At 48.0% G+C, this 21,506-nt stretch overlaps 1 protein-coding gene across 5 annotated transcripts in view; it reads right to left on the minus strand.

The window, feature by feature from the left end:
* Positions 1-6,564: 6,564 nt before the first annotated feature.
* SLC6A1 (solute carrier family 6 member 1) overlaps positions 6,565-21,506 on the minus strand; it is a 41,828-nt gene continuing 26,886 nt past the window's right edge. For all 5 annotated transcript variants that reach the window (XM_036923432.2, XM_036923431.2, XM_057506611.1 and 2 more), the window contains 10 exons: positions 20,167-20,299; positions 17,199-17,333; positions 16,964-17,067; positions 16,597-16,721; positions 15,203-15,315; positions 14,672-14,803; positions 13,210-13,312; positions 12,067-12,167; positions 11,015-11,182; positions 6,565-8,956 (listed from right to left, as the gene is read on the minus strand). In XM_036923432.2, coding sequence (XP_036779327.1) covers positions 8,852-8,956; positions 11,015-11,182; positions 12,067-12,167; positions 13,210-13,312; positions 14,672-14,803; positions 15,203-15,315; positions 16,597-16,721; positions 16,964-17,067; positions 17,199-17,333; positions 20,167-20,299 — 1,219 coding nt within the window. In that variant the 3' untranslated portion in view covers positions 6,565-8,851. The remainder of the gene's footprint in view (positions 8,957-11,014; positions 11,183-12,066; positions 12,168-13,209; positions 13,313-14,671; positions 14,804-15,202; positions 15,316-16,596; positions 16,722-16,963; positions 17,068-17,198; positions 17,334-20,166; positions 20,300-21,506) is intronic.

A 21,506-nucleotide genomic window follows, 5' to 3' on the forward strand; every position in this document is an offset into this window, starting at 1 on the left:
ATCAGAAAGGCTTGGGGTGCTTTTTAGAAGGCAATTTTTGGGCCCTAGCCCAGACTTCCTGCACCAGAACGTTTGAGATGGCCTGGGGATCCACTTTTGATTGGGGGCGCCCTCCCTGATTCTCATGGGCACTGCTGGTTTAAAGCCTTCCTCTGAAGATGCAGGTAAAGTTCTCTGTGTTCTGGGCCTCTGGGTTGGTCCTACCTGGCATGGTCCTTATAAACTCATCCATGCATCTCTGCACTGGAGCCACGTAAAGCCTTACTGGGTCAACCCAGGCGCTTATATCCAGAGGGGCTGGCAGAAGAGGTGGGGGCTCATCCCTGAGGCTCCAGCAGGAAAGTCAGAAGCCCCCAGCATCCATGCCATGGGATTGTCCTGATCATCTACTGGCCTTAACTCTGTCTGGTCTTAGACCTTTGCCTGGAGCCATGTACCTGTCCCTGCCCAGGGAGGCCACTGTGGTGTACAGTCCCATGACTTACAGCTGTGCAACCTTGGAGGAGTTGCTTTCCCTCTCTGAACCTCAGGATACTCTCTATACATGGAAACAATAAGCCGTGCCTTTTTGCAGGTTGGTGGTGGGAAGCAAACAGTGCTCCATGATGAAGTGCTGGGAAGGTAGAAGGGATTCATGAGACGTTGATGTCCTTGCCTTGTTCCTGTGTTCCTGTAATTCAGAGCACTGCTGTGGGGAACACAGTGGGTTAGCAGCCCCAGCTGCACTGTCTTCGGGATACACCCCAGCATTTGGACCAGGCCCCACTGCCCCTGGCAAGTCAGGGCCTGAGCATGTGGCGGCCAGGGGGCCCGGACAGTCCTCCAGCATGGGGCCCCTCTGATGGCAGTGCCGCTTTGGGGCTCTCCCATGGCCTGGCTGACAGTCTCAGTGTAGCCCAGCAGCCCAGTGCTGTGCCTACCCAAGCCTCCTCCCTGTCCCGTCATCACACAGGTGCCCAGCTGTCGCTGTGGCCTGACGCCTCCCTGCCTGCGGTTGCCCTCTCTCCCCTATGTCATTTAAAGGCATTTACTCCAACACATCTCTTGCACTCCTGTCTTGGTGTCTGCTGATGAACTGACTCAAAACGCAGAGGAAACACCAACAAATCCTCTTGAAAACGAGGTGAAACCTCCAGTGAGCACGTGACTAGAGCCCCTGATTTCTTCTTCAGCACCATTATGATGCTATTAGACTTCTCCATTCTGGCTGGGCTCCCCACCCATGTCCCCATGAGCATTTTTTAGTTCAAGAAGACTTTTCTTCCAGAGTGAAATATGCACAGTCCTTGACTGTATGTGCATCGTAATGAGACTGTCTTGTCAGTAAACTGTCCTCCTCCACACCAGCAAGTCCATGTGGCTTTAAATATGGCTTATATAGTTCCCATTATATATATATATATAAAAAGTAACACCTGTGTCTGTGGCGCAGACAGGAGATGCCGGATATGAGTGAAGGCACATGTGCACAAAATGAAAATGGGAAAGGGACCTGAGGGGGTGAGGCCCAGGACCTCACAGGTGTCCTGAGGGTCAAATGCGAAAATGCCTGGGAGGTGGTTGGTGCAGGGCCTTGCACTTAGTAGGGCCTCACTAAACCCTATTATCATTATTGCTGTTTTACTACCACCCCTGTGCCAATGCCCAACTGGGCATCTTCTCCAAGCAACCCCACGACAGCTCAGTGAGCCTGAGGAAGGTTCTAAGTGGACCACAAAAGGGATGGTTTGTGAGGACAGAGAGGGGTGATGCGCTGGTGCTGCGGCAGGGTCGCAGGAAGCCCGTCATCAGAAAGGCTTGACCTGAGCGTTGTTATGTACCAGGCCCCTGTCTAAGCACTTTCCGCCTATTAAGTCATTAATCCTCAACCCTGTGAGGAAGGTGTAGCAATAGGTGGCAGTGACTCCCACATTCTCACTGCACAAGGGGTTAGACCGATACAGGATTGGAAAAGGAGGTGGCTGGAAAAAAATGGTTATTTGGCCTTTAGCTCAAAACCCATCAAAAACAATAAAAGGGTTGAAGCTAGAGAAGACAGAAATTGGAACACAGGAAAACAGGAAGGAGACTTCTTTGGGAGAAGATACCTACACCTAACACCTTCACCTACACCAACACCTTCACCTACAGCTACACCTACAGTTGCATGTAACCTGCCTCAGCTTTAATGTATATTTTCAACATACATAAGATCAAGTGTTGATATCCTCAATATATACAAATCTCTTCCAAACAAGATACAAAAAACAAAATGTCTATGAACAGGAAATTCACAAAATAAATACAAAAGGCCAGAAAACACATGAAAAAAGATCAGCATCAGTGAAATTCAAAGACATATAAGCTTCAAATATTACGATATCTTTGGCTGTGAAACTGGAAATCATTTCTGAAAATAACAATACATGGAATATAAGAGAATTATCATGGCCAGTAATTGTTGGGGGAGGAAATGAAAATAAGACACAATTTTTCTGGAAGACAAGTTAGCACTAGGTATGAGTGGCCTTAAAAATGCACAGCCCTTAAAAATTGACTCAGCAGTTTCATTGCTGTAAGTTTATCTGAAGAAAAGAGAGATGTGCTCACAATTTGAGTTTCAAGACTGTAAACCATTTTGGGATCTTTTCTATGAATTCAACCCGCCTGGAAGTTTGCTCCTCAAAGCAATTTGCATGGCTGATTTTAAATAGGAGAAATACAAAGTCTTCAGCCAAATATTCTGTGAACTAATGGAGACACAGACCCGACCTGAGGTGCTGAACCTATGAGGGTCCCTGGAGAGACTGATGGGGCCTCTTTTTCCATATTACCCAGAGCCCAGTGGAAATTACATAATTACCCATCGTCAGGGTGCCCAAAATATCACATTGCTTTGCTTTTGTCTGGAATGTTATCAGCTCAGTGCCATCACCCTGGTTACCTCATGCTAATCAGGAGCTGTAATTAGCCACCACATATGATTCATAAAAAGGGGGGCTTGATTATTAAGTGACAGTTTGATAGACAAAATCCTTCAAAATGCAGGGCTCTGGGTGGAGGAAGGACCCTGACTAAAGAGTTCCTTCTAAGGGAACATCTTGGGAACAATTGCTCTAATAACTCGTGCTGTTTCTTGCATGCTCATTTTGGGCCAGGCACTGCTTCCTTGTTTTAGCTCATTTCACTTTAACCACAATTTTGTGAGGAAACTGAGGCACAAAGACATTTAGGTAACATGCTCAGAGTTGCATGGAGATAGAGCAGCAGAGCCAGAACTCACATCAAGGGCTGTCTGACTCCAAAGCCAGTGACCTTGATGGCTGTTACACTCTTATTCCTTGTTCATCCATCCATGCATTCATCCATGCATCCATCCATCCATCCATCCATCCAGCTCCTTCTGTGTGTCAGGCACTGTTTTGGGCATTTAGGACCCAGAAGTGAACTAGAAAATGGCCCTATCCTCCCAGAGCTTCCTATATTGTGGAGGGAGGTAGACAGTAAATTAATAAACATAGAAATGTTGAGAATAAAAAAAAATAAAGCAGAGTTAGGGGCAGAGAGAGATGGGGGAGGGTGTTACTTTAGCTATGGTAGTCAGGGAAGGCCACTGGGAGAAGGTGACATTTGAGCAGTGGTCTGAATAAATGGAAAGAACTATCCTTGAGGACATCTGGAGGAAAGGCAGGCCCCGGGGCAGAATGTGTCCCCAGACCCCTCATGTAGAACTGCAAGTGCTTTTCTGCCTGTGCCTCTGTGGTCCAAGATGCTGGGCCTTTGCTTACTCTGCCCCCTGGGTCCCTCTAAAGTCTTCCTCATCTTTGGGCAGGAATGGGGCCATAGCTGGTCCAAAGTCCCATGGCTAAGTCTTCCTTTGATTACCAGCTTAGGTGGTTCCTTCCCCACTAAGCCAGCCCTGTCCTTCAGGCCGACTCAGGTGCCTCCTGGTGACCCTGCAGCCCCCCGAGCAGTATTCCAAGCACAGGGAATGATTGTGACAAGGTCTCCTAGGCAATTTGTATGCACATTGCAGTTAGAGAAGCCAAGTGCCTAGAAACAGTTCAAACTTTGAATAGAACCAGATGGCCTTTAAGATTCTTCCCAGCCAGAGCCCTCTGACCTGTTTCCTTTGGAGGGTCCTGGGGAGCACTTTGGTGTAGGAGCTGGAGTGGGTGGCCATATAGGAAATGACTATGGCCACATCTGACAGGTATGGTTCATATTTTGGATTTTCTTTTATCCTATTTGGGCTTCAAGTGCTTATGATTTAGGGAAGAAGGACCAGGAAGAGCTGCAGCCATCAGCCTCGGAGAGAAGACAAGGAAGGAGAAGCTGCCAGAGCAAGAAGTGATGCTGCCTCCTGTCCCCCAGGAGGCGGCTTCCTTAATCAAACTCTGCTTTCATTCTGTTTTGAGATGCCCGTAGCAAAACCCTGGCTGTTGTTTCTCAAGAGAGCAGACAGTGGCAGAGAGAGGCCTTTCCTACTTGATCCAGAGATGAGAGAAGTGTTGCGGGTGGGAGCAAAGGCTGGCTGTGTCACTTCTGCTTGGCAAGTGGTATGTGCTCAAAAATATTTGCCAAGGGACACAGCAGCTAAATGCAATGCATGATTCTAGATCAGGCCACAGTTGCTATAAAGGGTATTGGAGAATTTGGATATGGACTGTAGATTAGATAGCAGTGTGGTAACAGTGTGACATTTATTGAATTTGATTAATACACTATGGCTATATAAGGGGGTATCCTCTGTCTTAGAGGAGACATGATCCTGTTTTAAGAGTATCAGTATCTAAACATCAGCAAATTACTCTCAGATAGTTTAGCAAAACCATCATCATCATCATCATCTCATTATTATTGTGTGTGTATGTGAGAGAGAGAGGAGGCAGTTGTATTATACTGTCTACTTGGTTAAGCTACGTTTCTCAGAATCCCCTTCTCTGTATGGTTCTGGGTGAGAGATGGCCAAAAGCAACATTTGCCCCAGATTTTGAGGGCAGAAGAAAAGCAGAACCATTACTCTCTGAAGGTCTTCAGGGACAGATGCAGGGAGAGATCATGTGCTCAGAGGTGCAGGAGGGGTCCGGCTTATCCCTGGTTTCCCCTGTCCCATGCCCTGCTGCCCGGGGGCTCCAGGTCATCCACCAGACATCCAGAGTTGGGAGCTATGCAGAGGCAACAACCTTCCTTAGTCTTTCCCCTGGGCTGGTTACTTCATTTGTAGATTCCAGTGTAAAAGGAAAATTCAGGACCCCTTGTACAAAAAGCAGGAAAGACGTGCCATTGAAAGTACTACAAAATATAATGGTTTTCCTTGCTTCCATGGTCTTTCTCTTAACTGGTCATGATGGTTTTAAAACTGCTATTTAATGTCTTTCTAAATAAAGGAAAACCTAAAATCTACACCTTCAGCGTGTATTTTATTCTTCATTTTTCTAGTATGCAAATGTGAATGAGTATTTAATTTGTATGTGAATTACACAATATGCATTTCGAGACTTGTATGTGCCCACACATTTTGTTCTTACCAGAACAGTAGAAACCTGCGCAAAAACTAAGTTGTTTTTAATTTCACTTCTTGATATGCACACACTCTGTCAGTACTCGCTACCTTCAGCTTACTGATGAGTAAAGAAAAGAAAGTGTGGATTGCCCTATCTTTCCCTTTCCTTCTGTGCCACCAAGTGGTTGGCTTATACAGGAAGTAGCTTCAGTAAGGATGGGAGGGAGGTCCCTGGGCGTTGGGTGTTTCTTAGAATACCATGGCCTTCTTTCTGCATTGGAAGCAACTTCTGGCTTGAATAGAGTGTGGCCTCGCAGAGACCCTGCTTACTCAGTTAGAGACTTCACACGCTTACCTATGGTGGCTTTGAGTCTCACTCAACTCCCAGGCATGGTGGGTCCTCTGGAATTCTGTGCTCAAGGGCATCATGAATACTCCATGCAAAAGGGGCAGCAAGGAACTTTGGGGGACACACATATTGTGTGTACCTCTTCTGGTTAGTGACTGCTCTGATCTCCCAGCTTTTTCAGACTCTTACTTCCCGACTTCCCCGACAGTTGTGTAATAAATCCCTTATTCCATAACTCTAGTAGTGGTTCTGCTTCCCCAACTGAACCCTGAGTGAGATAAAGCAACTGAGAGTTAAAGGGACTGTGAGACAGAGTTAAAGCCACTACATCACCAACTGGTGAATCTGGTGCTCATGGAGCCATTCTTACAAATTCTCTGTGGAATTCAAAATTTTCTAAATAAGATATAAAAAATAATATTTTCAGGAATAAATTGATGACTACCCTTGCTAACTAAATGTGCTCCTATTATCCTAGTTTTAGACCTTTATTTAGTTGATCGTATTAAAGTTTCTTAGAACAGTGAAAACACCTACCTTATGCCACGCAGAGTCACTTTCTAACCACTCATCTAGCACTTTTGGGAAGTCTAGCTCGATCGCACCGGATTTTGAGCCCAAATCTCTTTATCTGCTGGGGAAGAAATAGTTTTGTGTATATGTGTTACTGTTCTGATGAAAGAGGCTATTGTGCCCCCCACCCCAAAGAATTGAAGGTCTGACATTGTATATCATAGAACCTTTATTATTTTTCCTCTAAATTCTTAGAAACGTACATAACACCCGTGCTCTAATTCTGACACCATTTATAGACCTTTAAAATGCATCTTCATTTATAAATATTTTACATTTGGTCCATAGAACAGATAATTTTACTAAATAATACTGATGATTTCTTTTTAAAACAGTCTCTGTATATATTTGAATATGTATATATTACATATATTTTTTATATAGAGATAGATTTACTTGGTGTTCTGAGAATAAATCCTTATTGCAAAAAAAAGCATATATGATAATACAATATCTTTTCCCCCTGCCAGGCAAATACTAAAAAAGGTACACATATTCACGGTTATCACAGTAATTACACGACACGTAATATTGTGCTATATAAGAAGGTTTGGATGGAAATCGGTTAGGGGATTTCTTGCCAAACATCTCACTTACATTTGCTTACAAACATTAGATACACTGCATTTGTCTTAGAAAGACTTGGCCTTAGTTTCACATTGAAGAACAAAGAGGAAGTTAGAAGTCTCTCTGTCCTTATTCTAAAGGAATTCACACAGGATTGGGAGTAGGGCCATGAGACACAGTGAAGGGTTCCTTTCATTCTAAACCCTAATTTAACAACACATATGCATTTTGATCATGGATTCACCAGATGCCTTAGCGATAAGTCTATTTTACAGATGGCCGCAGGAAAAGGTGTTAGCTTTCCTACACAATATCAAATGAGACCCTATAACCACGCATGAGGATGAATGTACATGTGTGTGTGCACTTATATGTGTACATGTACTTTTTGTTTTCTCTATAATAATGTGCTTAATATTCTGAGGGTAATACCTTATTGCAAGAACTGGTATGCTGGTCACTTTTGGATGACAACGACAAGAGATTAAAAAACCCACAGTCACAGTTATTTACCTTAGTTATTAAGGATTAGTCGTCAAACACAGCTTGTGAGCTAACTAGCTAAGGAGCTACAGGGCACAACAGAGGATTTGCTACACGGGAACCCATCTTCCTGGCCAATGAGAAACGCTGAGTTACCGAAGCTTGCGAGAAACTGTCTTTGCCCAATCTGCCACCACCACAGTGGAGCCCAGTTCTGGAAGTTCTGGAAGGAACAAATACTACTTCCCCATGAAGCAGTTTTAGTCTTGGAAGCACTTGGGGTGGGGGTGGGGACTCTGGATTAACACTAGGTCCTCAGTTAAGGGGCTGGGTAGATTTTAGTGGCAGTGAGTTTCCCACTGAGGAATTTCCAAGAAGGTGAGAAGGCAGCAGCTTTGCCTGGAGTGGCAGTGAGAGAGTTTTAAGAGGGAGACTGAAAAATAAGTGGGTCCGTTTTGACTCAAGGACAGACAAACCTTCACCTTGATTTCCTCTGCACCTGTTTTGTGCTCCATGAAACTGGGCAGCCTTAGAGAAACTGGGGCTCCTGATTAAGGAATTTCCCCAGCAGGATCTTAAGCCCCTGAAATGGCAATAAAAAAATCAACTGTGCTGTGGCAGCTTTCCAGTGAGCAGGGCCCGTCTGGAATGATTGCTGTTGGGCCGGATGCAATTAGAATGGCCTGGCGAGGAGGGACAGGGAACCTTAGCTGCAGAGCTGCTCATTCAGCTGGTGGCGGGGAAAAAGGACACCATGCAGACTGCTTGAAAAGCAGCTCTGGAATACTGAGGTCCTTGCCGGGTGTGGTGGGGGGGGGGGGGCGGTGGAGGGCGGTAGTTTTGTCAAGCTGCCTCGGGAAGGAAAAACAAAAAAATCAAAGTAAGAGCTCCACTGGCTCCCTGCTACTTAAAGAGTGAGCTCTCCCTGGACATCCCCATTATACAAAATGCCCTTTTCACATGTACAGAGCAGCGTTCCGACGGAACCAAACTCCTGCAGAGTCCAAGATAACAGTCATGGGTTTCGGCAGTAGGAGAACAGTCAGGTATATGACTAAAAGCCAGGAGTGTGTGGCCTCACCGCATCACACACTGGCTGGCAGGATAAAAATGATCTACCTCGGCAGTCACCAATGCCGACTGCTTGATGCTTGTGGGGCCGGGACTAAAAAGGTCACCAGCCTGCAGGTGTTGGAGCCATCAGGTATCTTTGCCCTTGGCGGGGCCCACCAGGGGTGTGACTGTCCCCCACCTCCCCTCTCCACGTGCTGATGGTGTCTGGACTCGCCACTCGAGGTAGGTTGAGATAGACGCTATCTTCACACATCAAGTGGTAGTCATGGTCAGCCGGATTGGGGGGTGAGAACGTTGGGTCGGCGAGCTGCCCGGCACCCCTAAATGTAGGCCTCTTTGCTGGCTGAGCTGCTGGCCTGGGGCTGCTCTGGACCATTCTCTGGGCGAACAATGTCTTCGCTGGGCTGGATCATGACCTGGATGCGCTGTGGGCACCAGGGAAAAGCAGGCCGGGATGAGGAGGACTGGCCGCTCTGTCCCCGCACCCTCTTTTCAAGACAGTCCTTCCAGTTCTGCCTTCAAACTACACCCTCCATAGCCTCACTGCACCTACCTGGGCCAGCCACAGTGCCTCTCGTTTGGGGTACTGCAATAACTGGCCTGCTACTTCTCTCCTTGCCCATCATCCCCTTCATTCTATCTCAACATAGCAGCCAGAGGGCTTACATTCAAACCAAAGTTAGCTATGTCCCTCCATTCCTCAGGATGCAAGTGGCTTCCATTCACCAAAGTTCCTACAAGGCCCCACATGATCTGGCCCCTGTCATCTCACAGCTCAGCAGCGCCCCCCTTGCTACCCTCACTTACTCCACTCCAGCCACAGCTGGCCTCCTTACACATGCCAAGCACATGCCAGCTGCAGGGCCTTTGCACGTGTTGTACCATCTGTCTGGTACATCCTTCCTCTCAGAGCTCAATCTCTACCTCCCTAGGCCATGGCTCAGGGTTCCCTTCTCAGCAAGGCCTTGCTCAGCACTCCCTAAGCCCCCTTCCTACTTTATCTCCATAGCACTCATCCCCATCTAACAAGTTTTTATTCTGTTAATTGTTGATCTTCCTCTATAGAATGTAAGCTCCATGAGGGTGGATGTTGATTTTGTTGATGGCTGTCTGTGTGTCCTGTTCACTGACAGTACTGTCTGGTACATAGTAGGTATTCAGTACATACTTGCTGAATGGATCCCCTATTACTTTCTCTACATACATCCCCTGAAATCCTGCCCCTTCAGAAAATGCACTGTTTTCAGATGTGCCTCACCCTTTCACACCACTGGGCCTTTGCAAAGGCTGTATCCCTCCCTCAGATGCAGTCCCTTTGCCCTCTGCCACTCTAAGACCTAATTGCCTTTTGAGGCTCAGCAGAGGATTGTGAAAAATGAAAGCTTTGGACCTGGAGTTCAAAGGGCTACTTGTGCCCCAGCTCCACTAATGGTTGGGTAAATGGTTGCACTTACCATGGCAAGTATGGTTAAAGGGGTTTTTCCACTGGGCCTCAGCTTTTCCATCTGCGAAAGTAGGGGTCTGGCCCAGGGCTGCACACAGACCTCCACCACCCAATCCCCAACCCTGTGACTTCCTTATGCCACAGACCATACAGCACCAGTGGGTCCAAAAGGTACATCTTGGTGGATATAAGGTTGCGAATCACTGAGCCAGGGCCTCGTCAGCTTCACACTTACTCTGATTCACTCTTACTCAGCTTCACTCCATATTCTGATTCTCCACCCTCCTCACTGAAATCTTCTCAGCCTACACCTGTTCCATCAATGTCTCTAGCACTTGCATGTCCCCAGCGCTACCTTGTTGCACTCAAGAATTCGATATGATTTTAACCTAGATGGTACTAGTGGGCCCTGGTGGGGGCAGCACACCTTCCATGCTCTGTCTTTCCTTGAAGGCAAGACCACATTTTCTCTTCACCAAGCCTACAAATGAGGTCTAGAGTAAGTCCTCAATAAACCATCCTTTATCTGCTTCAAACCCTTGATGGCTCCCCACTGCCTTCAGTATAAAGTCCAAAGCTCTTGTCCTGATCTTCAAAGCCCTTCTTGATCTGGCCCAACCTTGTGTCCCAACCTCACCTCTTACCACTCCCTCCACACACACACACCCCTGACAGCACCCTCCAGCCACACCGATCTCTCCACAGTTCACTGAATGCAGTTTATACCCCTGGGCCTTTGCACATACTTCCCATCCTCTTCTAGGAGCATTCTTTTTGCTTCTGCTTTTTACTTGGGCTCATCCTTAGGTCTCTCCTTAGCTATCCCCTCTTTCAAGAGCCTTCCTTAACCCTCCTCAACCCAGGCATGGCTATCTCATATTCCTGGTTTACTCCGGTCAAGGCACTTCTAACCCTCTATTGTCATTAGCTATTGATTTATCTGTCTCCCCAGCTAGACTGAGCACCACACAGGTAGGGGATGTGCCCAGCACAGTGGAGGAAGGGGACTAGCCATTTGCAGGGTGGAGAAGGGACTTACCTGCTTCAGGGAGCCCTTTAAGGTGAGGAACATGTAGGCCATGTACCCAGGGATGAGGACCATGGAAGACAGAGCCATGAGCCAGCCCACGCCCTGGCCCCACTTGGGGAACACATAGCTCCCCATGGTGAGAGGAGTCATCTGCACAGCACTGAAAATGAACACACCCTGGGAAGGGTGATGAGGGGGCAGTCAGTCATCCAAAGTAGACAACCAAGGCTCCCCGCTGGACCCCGGAGCCAGGAGGTCCGCTGCCCTCCACCCCACCACCAGGCTGCCCTCACAAAGGCCCCGCACCGCAGGGATCCTGCACCCAAGGTCACCAACTACCTCAGGCACCTTTGAGCTAAACAGGAAAAGGCACCTCCTCTGGGAGGAGCAATAGCAAAAGGCACCTTCTCCATGAGAACCAATAGAAAACAGCAAAGACAGCACCCCTTCTGGGAGAACAATATGATGAAGGTGCCTTTTCTGGGAGGACCAGTAGCAACAGTGGCTTCTCTGGGAGGACCAACAAAAAAAGGCATCCCTTCCTCCAAATGCAGCTTGGCAAGCAGAAAAAGCCCCCAGTGGCCATCAACTGTCTGCCCTTCTGCAGGAAGCAGCACAGGCAGTGGCCCGTCCCCCCTCCAACAACCCGGGGCAGGCCCCCCGCAGGCCTGCTTATGCCTGGGCTTCCTCTCGCCAGAAGGAATGAAGAATGCTGAGAACAAGAGGCCTCCCTGTGTGAACGGTTTGGGCTTCAGGATCAGGTGCTCCTGGTGTGAATGCAGCACCCACTAGCTGGGTGACGCTGGCTGGGTGAGCCCCAGGCCCCTCAGCAACAAAACAGGACAATCATGCCTTTTGTGCCAATGTTTGTGAGGATGATGGAATATGTCTGGTACTCTATCACTAAGCTCAACAAACGGAAGGGAATAGCATTATTAGGGAACAGGGGCTTGGGGGCTTTTTCTACTGCCTTTGCCCTCAGAAGTTTCTATCTGGACCTGCGTCTCCCCAGGGCCTGGTCTGGTCTCATCCTCATTGGGCTAGTCAAACCCTGTCCTTACCGCCACAATGATTGGGGTGAAGAAGGACCAGCAGAGTTTCCACCAGATGCAGGGCCTGGAGCCAACCATCTCTTGGATGTTGTCATAGAACCGGTTGACACCTGTGACATTTGGATCAAGAACAGGAGGGAGGGTGAGCTGTGGAGAACATGGGCACAGAGCACCCCCCTGTCATTTTATCACAGTCTTGCCATAAGCAAGTCACCTAACCTCTCTGAGCCTCAGTTTCCTTGTCTGTAACATGGGACTAATGCTTTTGTGGTGGGGAGGATCTTCATTTTCCAAGTATTCAATAACTAAATCCCCAGAACAAGTGGGCTATGTGGGAAAGCAAGTCACTTTAATATGAAAATAATCTACCAACCAAAGGATACATTTATGGGTCCCCACCACTCTCAATGTCCCCCCCACTCAACATCTCTCCCAGCCATTCCTTCAAAGCTTTGCAGGACAGGGGTGGTTTTCCCTGAGGATTTGATGCTGTAAGAAACTGGCAACAGACTGCCAACAACTGCAAATCTCACAAAATCAACAGATGTCATGAAGTTTATGAGTGACATCAGGCACGCTAAAATTATAAGCAAAGAAACAGGCCAGTGAGAATCTGATGGCATTTCACCAGCTAGAGAGAGGGGACGAAAGAAGGAGGGGGAAGTAGCAAAGAAGATACAATGAATATCAAGGACTAAGAGGGACCCTGCAACACACTTCAAACACATCATCGTGCTGTGATAACCAGAGCGCAGGGAAGGACAACCATTTGACTATGTTTCCTTCACTCTTTGTTCTAAGATCATATATACTTTTAATTATAGCTATAGTATACATACTCTTAAATATTGCTTTTGTTAAATATTTAACTCTAGAACTTTCTCTTTTTTTTGTAGTTTTGGTTTTGCTTTTCCAGATAAAATCTCCAACCATCCTCTGTATCCCAACATTTATGAGGAGATTGTGGCTGTCATTCACTTAATTTTTCTTAGGGTATCTTGTAAACATGGGAACTCCTGTGCTAACTTCATCAAATTGTTGTGAGGACTAAATAAACTAATGTATGGTGTTTTCTTGTATTTGTTGAATGATGACTGAAGAAATGAATGAATGAATGAATGAATGAGGGAGGGAGGAGGGGCTGATGCTCACCGTAAAACCAGGAAATGGAGACACATTCAAAGAACACGAGGAACAGCAGGCTCATGCCACTGGCAGAGTAGTAATCAAAAAGTTTGAAGACATAAATGCCTCCCTGCAAGAGGAAACGCAGTGAGAGTGGGCCCAGGATTCAGTTCATTGTCAACACGGGCTTTGGGGCCTGACAAGGCTGGGTTCAGGCTATATTGCAGCAAGAAGCCTTCACAGTAGATGAGTTGAAGCACTGAGGGTCTAGTGACTGTGAGAGGCCATTGACCCCCTAGGAAATGGGAAGAGAATGTCCAGGTGAAGGACAGAAATGCCCCATTTCTGAGGAGCCTGGGAGTTAGAAAGAGGACTTGGTCATCAGAGCAATCTTTCCATAGCTTTAAATCATCAGTCATGCAAACTGACCATGGCTTAAATAAGACAGAAATATACCACATAAATAAGTACAGAGCTATAGAATAAAATAAAACAAAATCCAAATGCTTTGGCTTGCAAGGTCCTGCATGATCTAGCTTTGTATTGCTGATACAATCCCATACTCTTCCTGCTCCTCCAACACCGGCCTTCTTTCTGCCTTCTTTCAAGTCCAATCCTACCTCAGGGCCTTTATACATGCTGTTTTCTTCCCCTATTTCTTTCTCCTCATTTGAGTCTCAGCTCAACTGTCACTTCCTAAGAGGGACCTCTCATGACCACTCTGTGGGAGGCGGCATCCCTTTACCCCTACTACTCTCAATGTCCCTCATTATTCTTTGGGATATTGAGTGGTTATTCTGTCCCACTACCCTGTTTGCCTCATGACGCTCCCTGAAATGATCTAATTTGTATGGCAGTCTTCTCCACCAAATATAAGCACCAAGATGTTAACTGTTGATTCTCCAGTGTCATGCCAGGACCACAGTAAGTGTTCGGCAACTGTGAAGGAATGGATAAACAATAATTCTGGTCTAAACTACATTTAGACCCGGGAGTGGCTTTAGGATCATTTATATTTATTGTACAAGTTATGTGCATGCTTTCTGACTAGACTAGGGGGGCCTTGAATGAACAGAGCATTGCTCATTAATATTGATAGAAAAGCAAGTGGGAATGAGAGGAAGGGGCAGGGTCAACTTTAAAGGCTCAACTCTAACTTAATTCTCCAGTTAATTTTTTTGAGTCTTTCAAAACTCAGCCCCGGTATCCCCTTCTCCAGGAAGCAGTCCCTGGTGGCTGGATTAGAGGTTGTATTCTCTAGCTGTGTCTTCTGATTTCTAGCTCAGTGTCTGTGTCCCCCACCAGCCTGTGAGCCCCTGGAGGGCAGGGACCCCAACTAACTCACTGCTGTGTGTGCAGGGCTTGACACAGAGATGGTGCTCAATGAACGGACAAAAGGCAGGCTAGCAGGAGACTGGGGCAAAGAGGACCTGGGAGTGGGCCCAGGACAGTCAATGCCCGAGGTGTGCCAGGGCCTGACTGAGCCCACCTGGGTGATGTTAGAGAGGCCGATCAGGTAGGAGATGATGCAGACAGCAGCGATGAAGAGCTCCCTTCGGTTGCGGAGGAGTCTGGGGTACTCATCCACCAGGGCTGTGATAAAGCCCTCCACAGTGCAAAACTAAAGGGGAAACAGAGGTCAGTCACGTGCAGCAAGCCCCAGCCCCAACCCACCCAAAGCCTGACTCTTTGGGGCAAGAATGAGGGGACCCGGCAACATCAGGAGAGTTAAGGCCAGGAAAGCCCTGGGATCCGGTACTGATTCTGCCTCTGCCTCTGCCTCCCTTTGCAACCTCAGCACAGTCCCTATCCTCTGGGCATCGGTTTCTCCAACTGGGAAATGGGGAAGGTGTCTGAGCTGATCCCTGAAGTCTCAGGTGGTGGAATATCCTATGGGTCTGAAACTTTTGGCAGTCTTCTCAGGCACCTAGGACAATGGCCTCCTCTCCTGGCTTGACAAGGTAGCTGGGGGCTCCTCAAGATGTGGGGATGAGGGTGGGAGGTGGGAGAGCACCCCCACCTGGCTGTCAATGCCCAGCATCAGCAGCATGGAGAAGAAGAGGATGGCCCAGAGGGGAGAGATGGGCAGCTGGGTCACCGCCTCCGGGTATGCCAGGAACGCCAGTCCCGGGCCTATGAAGAGGAGGCAACAAAGAAAAAGAAGATAAAGGGACTGAGCACCTCCAGCAGAGCCAGCACACCACCCACTTTCTAAGCTTTATTTCATTTTGTCTTTGGAGTAACTTTGTGGGGAGTGTTGTCAGCCCCTTTTCCAGGAAAGGAAACAGAGTATGTGGCAAGGAGGCAGGAGGGTTGGGTCCAGAGGCAGGGGCCCAGTGCAATGGGATGAGGGGGTGCAGTGGGTGGGCCAGCGGTGGGGACAAAGCAGGTGCAGAGAGGTGGCTGGATGGAGAGACACTTGGGAGGCAGACTGGGCAGGGCCTGCTGTTGGTTGGTCTGTGGAGTGAAGGTAAAGGAAGGGTCCAGGGTGATGCTGGGTCTCTGGCCTGGGCACCAGATGGCAGGCCCTTTGCTGCAACAGGGAGCATAGGGAGGGAGAAGGTTTGAGGAGGTCAGTGTGGGACATGCTGTGTTTGAGTGCCTGGGCGGGGCGAATTCAAGAATCAGGGAAAACCTTGGAAGGAGAAAGAAAGAGATTGTGACTCTCCTGGGTCTGAAAAGAGGTGGGTGGCTGGGGAGTTCACAGAAACAAGATGGCTTTTGTAGGGGAGACGAGGACCTCAGTGGAGAAGGCTCCTTTCCGCATGCCAGTGCAGTCCTCCGTGACAGGGAAGGGACAAGTCATGTTACCTCCCTGAACCTCAGGGTCTCTGCTGTGTGCACGGGGCCGCTGATGTCTGCTGACTCCCTGGCTCAGCAGAGAAGGGATGGGAGGTGCCTGGGCTTCTCCTTGGATCCCGAGGCACTGATGACCATGTGGCGAGCAGAGTGGGCATAGCCTGCTTGGTGAGAACATTTTTGGAAGTGGGCACTTTTTGTCATGGTGGTGAGTATGTCTGAGTTGGATCAAAGCTCATATATCTGAGGGGGCAAGACTGGGTCTCCTCTCTGCAAAAGTCAGGATGGTGTTGGAAGTGCCAGTAAGTCAGACAGTTAAGGGCCTGGGCTTTGCAATCAGCCATGTCTGTCTGTGCTCAACTCCAGTTCCACCACTTCCCTAACTCTGTGTAAGTGGCCTGTGAGCCCATTTCCCCACCTATGAAATGGGGATAACAAGACCACTGACACCAGTTTCGGGAAGATTCAGGGATATGGTCTGCCCGAAATGTTCAGTGCACTGCCTAGTACACCGTGATGCTCACGGTGGTGGTGACAGTGAGGATGCCCACAAACGCCGGTGCCATTAGCCCTTCCCTCTCCAGGATCCCTGGCCCTCCACAGGGCCATGCTGACCTGAGGCCGCCACATCAGCAATGGACCTCTTGGTGACATGGGCCATGAAGCCCACAATGGAGAAGATGACAAATCCTGCGAACATGCTGGTGCATGAATTGATGCAGCAGACGATGATGGAGTCCCTGTTGAGGACAGGGCAGTGTCAGCGAGTGTGTTGGCAGGAAGGTGAGCTAGTGGGCAGTGGTGGGCAAGGGGCAGGGACAGAAGAGGGTGCCTGAGAGCGGCGCTCAGGACAAGTGTGTGTCCCATCCCCACTCCCAGGGAAGGAATGGAAGCAGAGGAAAGACCACAGGGACTGGCTCAGGGCAGGGGAATGGGAAAGGTGGGGCATAGCCATGGGGGAGTGGCCCCAACTCTCAGGCACCTGTAAACGTTGTTGTGGAAAGAGTTGTAGCTTCCTAGAGCGATCAGAGATCCCAAGCCCAGCCCGTAGGAGAAGAAGATCTGGGTAGCTGCATCCAGCCACACCTACAGGCAGAATAATAAAAAAATAGGCAAAACTATAATCACAGCCACAGCACCACAGGGCCTTTGACTAGGGCTAACTCGCTGTCCGTGGCAACAGTCCCTCCAGGAGCGGGGTGGGGAGGGCTGCTCACCTCGGAGTCAGACAGCTTGCGGAAGTTGGGCGTGATGTAGAAGAGGATGCCTTCCTTGGCCCCCGGCAGGGTCACTCCGCGGAAGAACAGGATGATCAGCATGATGTAGGGATATGTGGCCGAGAAGTACACCACCTGGGAGGAAAGTGGGTAACACTGTCATGCCCCATCCTGTGCACCTATGCTTTCCCCTCCCCCACCCATGTACATCATATATCTGTCCGATTCTGGGCTTGGGTCCAATTTCTCTTCCTCCAGGAAGCCTTTCTGGGTTCTTGAACTGCTCTTATTGGCAGCTTTCCTGAATCCCCTCCTTGGAGTCTGAACCAACCAGCTCAGCACCTGTTTTCTCTTCCCATAACCCTCCTACTTTTTGACTCTGGCTAAATTACTCAAGTAAAATGTGGTGACAGGAAAATTTTTAAATTACACATGAACACACATACCCACACACCCACACACACACAACTTAAGTGCCTTTCAGCAGCCACTAGAATTTAAGTGATGTGGAGGGAAAGGGCTTGTCTTGTTCACTTGCTTTCCCAGTGCCTAGAACAAGTTCATGGTATATAGCAGACACTCAATAAATGCCTGAAAAATACATAAATGTGTGGATGTCTTGAGAAAGTCTTTTGAGACTTCCCTTTGCATATATGATCAGTTTTTCTTACAAAATGAGGCTTAAATGTGTACTTGTCTTTTCACTTAACATGTTTAAAGTTAAAAACACACAGTACATATAGCTTTGTTTCTTGTTTTATTAAACAATGTGATTTTTAATTATACAAAATAGTCCCTCAGGAGGTTTACCATCCTTTTTAAAGTTTCCCCTACTGTTAGCCATTCAGGTTGCTTTCAATTTTATGTGAATCTCAATAATACTACGTTGGACACCTCTGTATATGAAACTTTTATCTACAAAATTATTATACCATTTTGGAGGTAAATTTCTGGAAGTGGAATTACTGAGTAAAATGGAATAAACCTCTTAAAGGTTTTTGATCCATATTGCCTAATTACCTGCCAGAAACTGCAGTTTGTCTGGCATTAAAGATGGCACCTTCCCCACAAAGGTGTCTGCAATGGGTATGATCATTTTAAAAATTATTTTTCACCAAATTAAAATAAAAAGACTACTATCATCATCTGAAACTACATGTCTTTACTCCCTAGTGTGAAAGAGAAATTTTCAAGTTCAATGGACTCTATCTCAAGAGTCTGATGTGACCCTATTTTTTGGTCTGCATGAATTATTCTCTAGGTTGGTTTCATCTCTCTGACTTGATTCTAAGATTCTTCAGGGTTAGAAAAGCCAGCCACAATCTACTAGAAAAACCACTGTATGTGGCATTAGGAGAAAGGAATTCAAAATCATCTGGATCACCTATAAGCTGTAAGTCACTGGGTCAATTTCTTATTTTCTCTGAGCCTCACCTTTTCTTGTCTGGAAAATGGGTACAATCAACCTTGCTACTCAGAAAAGTCAGTTGTATGAAGACATACAACATGCTTAATATATATTGCTTAGGTCTTGCACTTCAATGTGTCTTCCATGCTCAGGTAAACAGCCAGGTAAACAGCAGGTAGTCAATGCTCATTGATGGATTGATTGGCTCACTCAAAAGATAACTGACACATGTACTGGGGGACTCCTAGATACTAGGCATATGCTACACAGTCTGCATAGATCATCTCCCTCAGTCTTTACGACAGCCCTGTAAAGTACTATCATGTGCCCATTGAGGCTCCATGGCGAACTGAGGCTCAGGGAGGTGAATGACTTGCACACAGATAGGAACCAGGGGACTGAGATTCAAGCTTGGCTCTGTCTCTTCCAAAGAACTTAGGCCCTACATTCTTCTGCTTCTTAAAGCTGGGCTGGGAGACACCTGTGCCCTCCTTCTGCCTGCCCATCCCAGGGAGAGATCAGGGATGTTTTGATACCAGCTCTGGATCTGAAAACCTGGAGGCCCCCAAGTTCCCACCAGAGTGAAATGGGGCAGCTTTTCATCCGCTGTCCCCAGGCCCAAGTGTGACATTCATTAAGGTTGTCCTTTGCTCATGTCAGCCTCTTGGGTAGTAAAGACCTCCCTACTTCCAGCCTTATTCAGTCAAGTCCCTTCTTTCCCTTACTTGTTGAAAGACTTCAGACAACACAGTTGCCCTCTGAGTTTCCCTGGGGCCAGGGCCCGTGAGACACTCAGCCATCTCTGTCTTTGGATTCTTGGGGTGGGGCTTGAAGGGGAAGGGTGGGAATGAGGCCAGTCTCCCTCCCATCAATTTGATTGGCAAGCTCCCCAGATGTCCCCAGGATGGACACCCCAACTTAACCTGGCTCTGCCCTTGCTGATAATAACAAAGACGTACACCACTGCTCTTGCCAGTTGCTGAGTGCTTTACAAAATCACTATCCCATTTGAGTCTTGTAGCAAACCAACAGATAAGCCCTGTTGGTTACAGAGGAGAAACTGAGTTTCAGAGAGGTGATGTGACTTGCCTGAGGCCACACAGCCAAGGAAACAGTCAAGTTGGGATTGAACTCAGGACAATTTGAAAACAGCCTGAGTATTGAACTATTCACTGATCCATCTATTGTTCCTCAAAGGCTGGGATGTGGAGTATTCCTCTCCAGATCACACTAGAACAAGGCTTGGTATGGAGTAGACACCTAGGGACAGTTTGTTCAATAGTCCTTGAGCAACACTTAGCCTGTTCTGTGATGGCTTTCTCAGAGCCAGAGGAATCTCAAGGGATTTACCATGCCCCTGGCACCATGTGGCTGCCTGACTTATTTAGTTTAATCCTCAAAACTGCCCAAGAAGGTAGGGAATGCTATTATTCCCATTTTACAGGAAAGAAAACTGAGACAGAGAGAGATGCCAGGACCTGGGGGTAGAGACTCCTTGCCAGGGCAGAAATCCCTTTATAGACCTGTTCCCCTCCGGTCCCCACTGTGTACATTCCTTACCTTTCCAGTCCAGCCAACACCCTTCCAGATACAGAAATACACAAGGATCCAGGCAATGGCCAGGGTGATGGCCAGAGGCCAGCGGATCTGACCTGGCTTGTCTAGCCCATCTGTCATCTGATGCATGTTCCGCCTGGTAGAAGAGTGGAGGAAAAAGTCACGGGGGTTGGTGGGAGCTGGGATGACCAGTGGGTGTCCAGGGTGTGGCCACAGGTGACATACTTCACTGTGACTGTGCTGACCTCTGTGATCACTGAGATCCAAGAGCTGGTTGGGGACAGTGAAGCCCATAATGCTCATTAGAAGAAAGTGCTGTTTGCTCCAGGGACCTGCAGTGCCTTAGTTCAGCTGCCATTATTTTTCAACTATATGGCTGCTACAGCCTCCCAGCAGGAACACCCCTTCCACCTTTGCTAGGTCCCTCCTCCTGCCCCCAGGGATCCTTCTCCATTGCAAGTTTGATCATTTCACTCTCCTGCTTAAAATTCTGCAGTGAATAGCTCCCTCTTGTTCTCAGAATGAAGCCCCAACTGCCCAGGCCCACCTTGCAAAGCCTTTCTGAGCTGGGCTCTGCTTCTCTCTCTAGTGTTGGCTCCCCAAGTCCCTTCATTCCTGCCCCACTTGCTCTCACCCACCTCCAAGACTGCCTGAATGCCCCTTCTTCTGCCAACAGCTGTCTTCCCTACATTGTTTTTCATCCTTAGATGCCACTGCTCACCTGGGCTGGTCCAGGCACCTCCTTGGGCCCCCCAGTCTCCCATGCATCCCTCGTCTTACCACTGGTCATCTGGGGTAGCCAGTGCCTATTTGCTCAGCCATGTCTCTAACCAGGCTGACACATAGTAGATGCTCAAAATATGTACTGAATAAATGAATGAAAAGCCTGAGCAGGTGCAAGAGATTTGTATACGCAAGATGTAGGGAAGAGCACTAGCTAGAGCAGACTCTGATTTTTATTTGCATGGAGACAGCTTCGCCAAGGACACTCAGCACAGAGATTGGAGCAGTGTCACATGTTCTGACACCTCCTGAGAACAGCTCCTCCTGGCAGCCTATCCAAGGTGCAGTGCGACCTTTCAGGTTGCTCCCAGGCCCTTCTGAGCTGTCCAGCACAGATGGGTCTTTCATGCCAAAGACATTTGGGTCCTAGGACCTTGTTTTATAAAATCCATGTTCCCAGCACACATCTTCTATGATGTGCTCCTCTGAAGATACATGAGCATGGCCTTCACTATGGACAGTATGGGTGTGTGTCTTTGTTCTGATGACTCTGGGTTTCAAGGGTGACTGGACTGGTTTTTCAAGTCCTGGCAATTCTTCCCGGCCAGTGCTAGTGATTC

The sequence above is a fragment of the Manis pentadactyla genome, chromosome 1, assembly GCF_030020395.1.
Source record: "Manis pentadactyla isolate mManPen7 chromosome 1, mManPen7.hap1, whole genome shotgun sequence".
In the NCBI taxonomy this organism is placed as follows: domain Eukaryota; kingdom Metazoa; phylum Chordata; class Mammalia; order Pholidota; family Manidae; genus Manis; species Manis pentadactyla.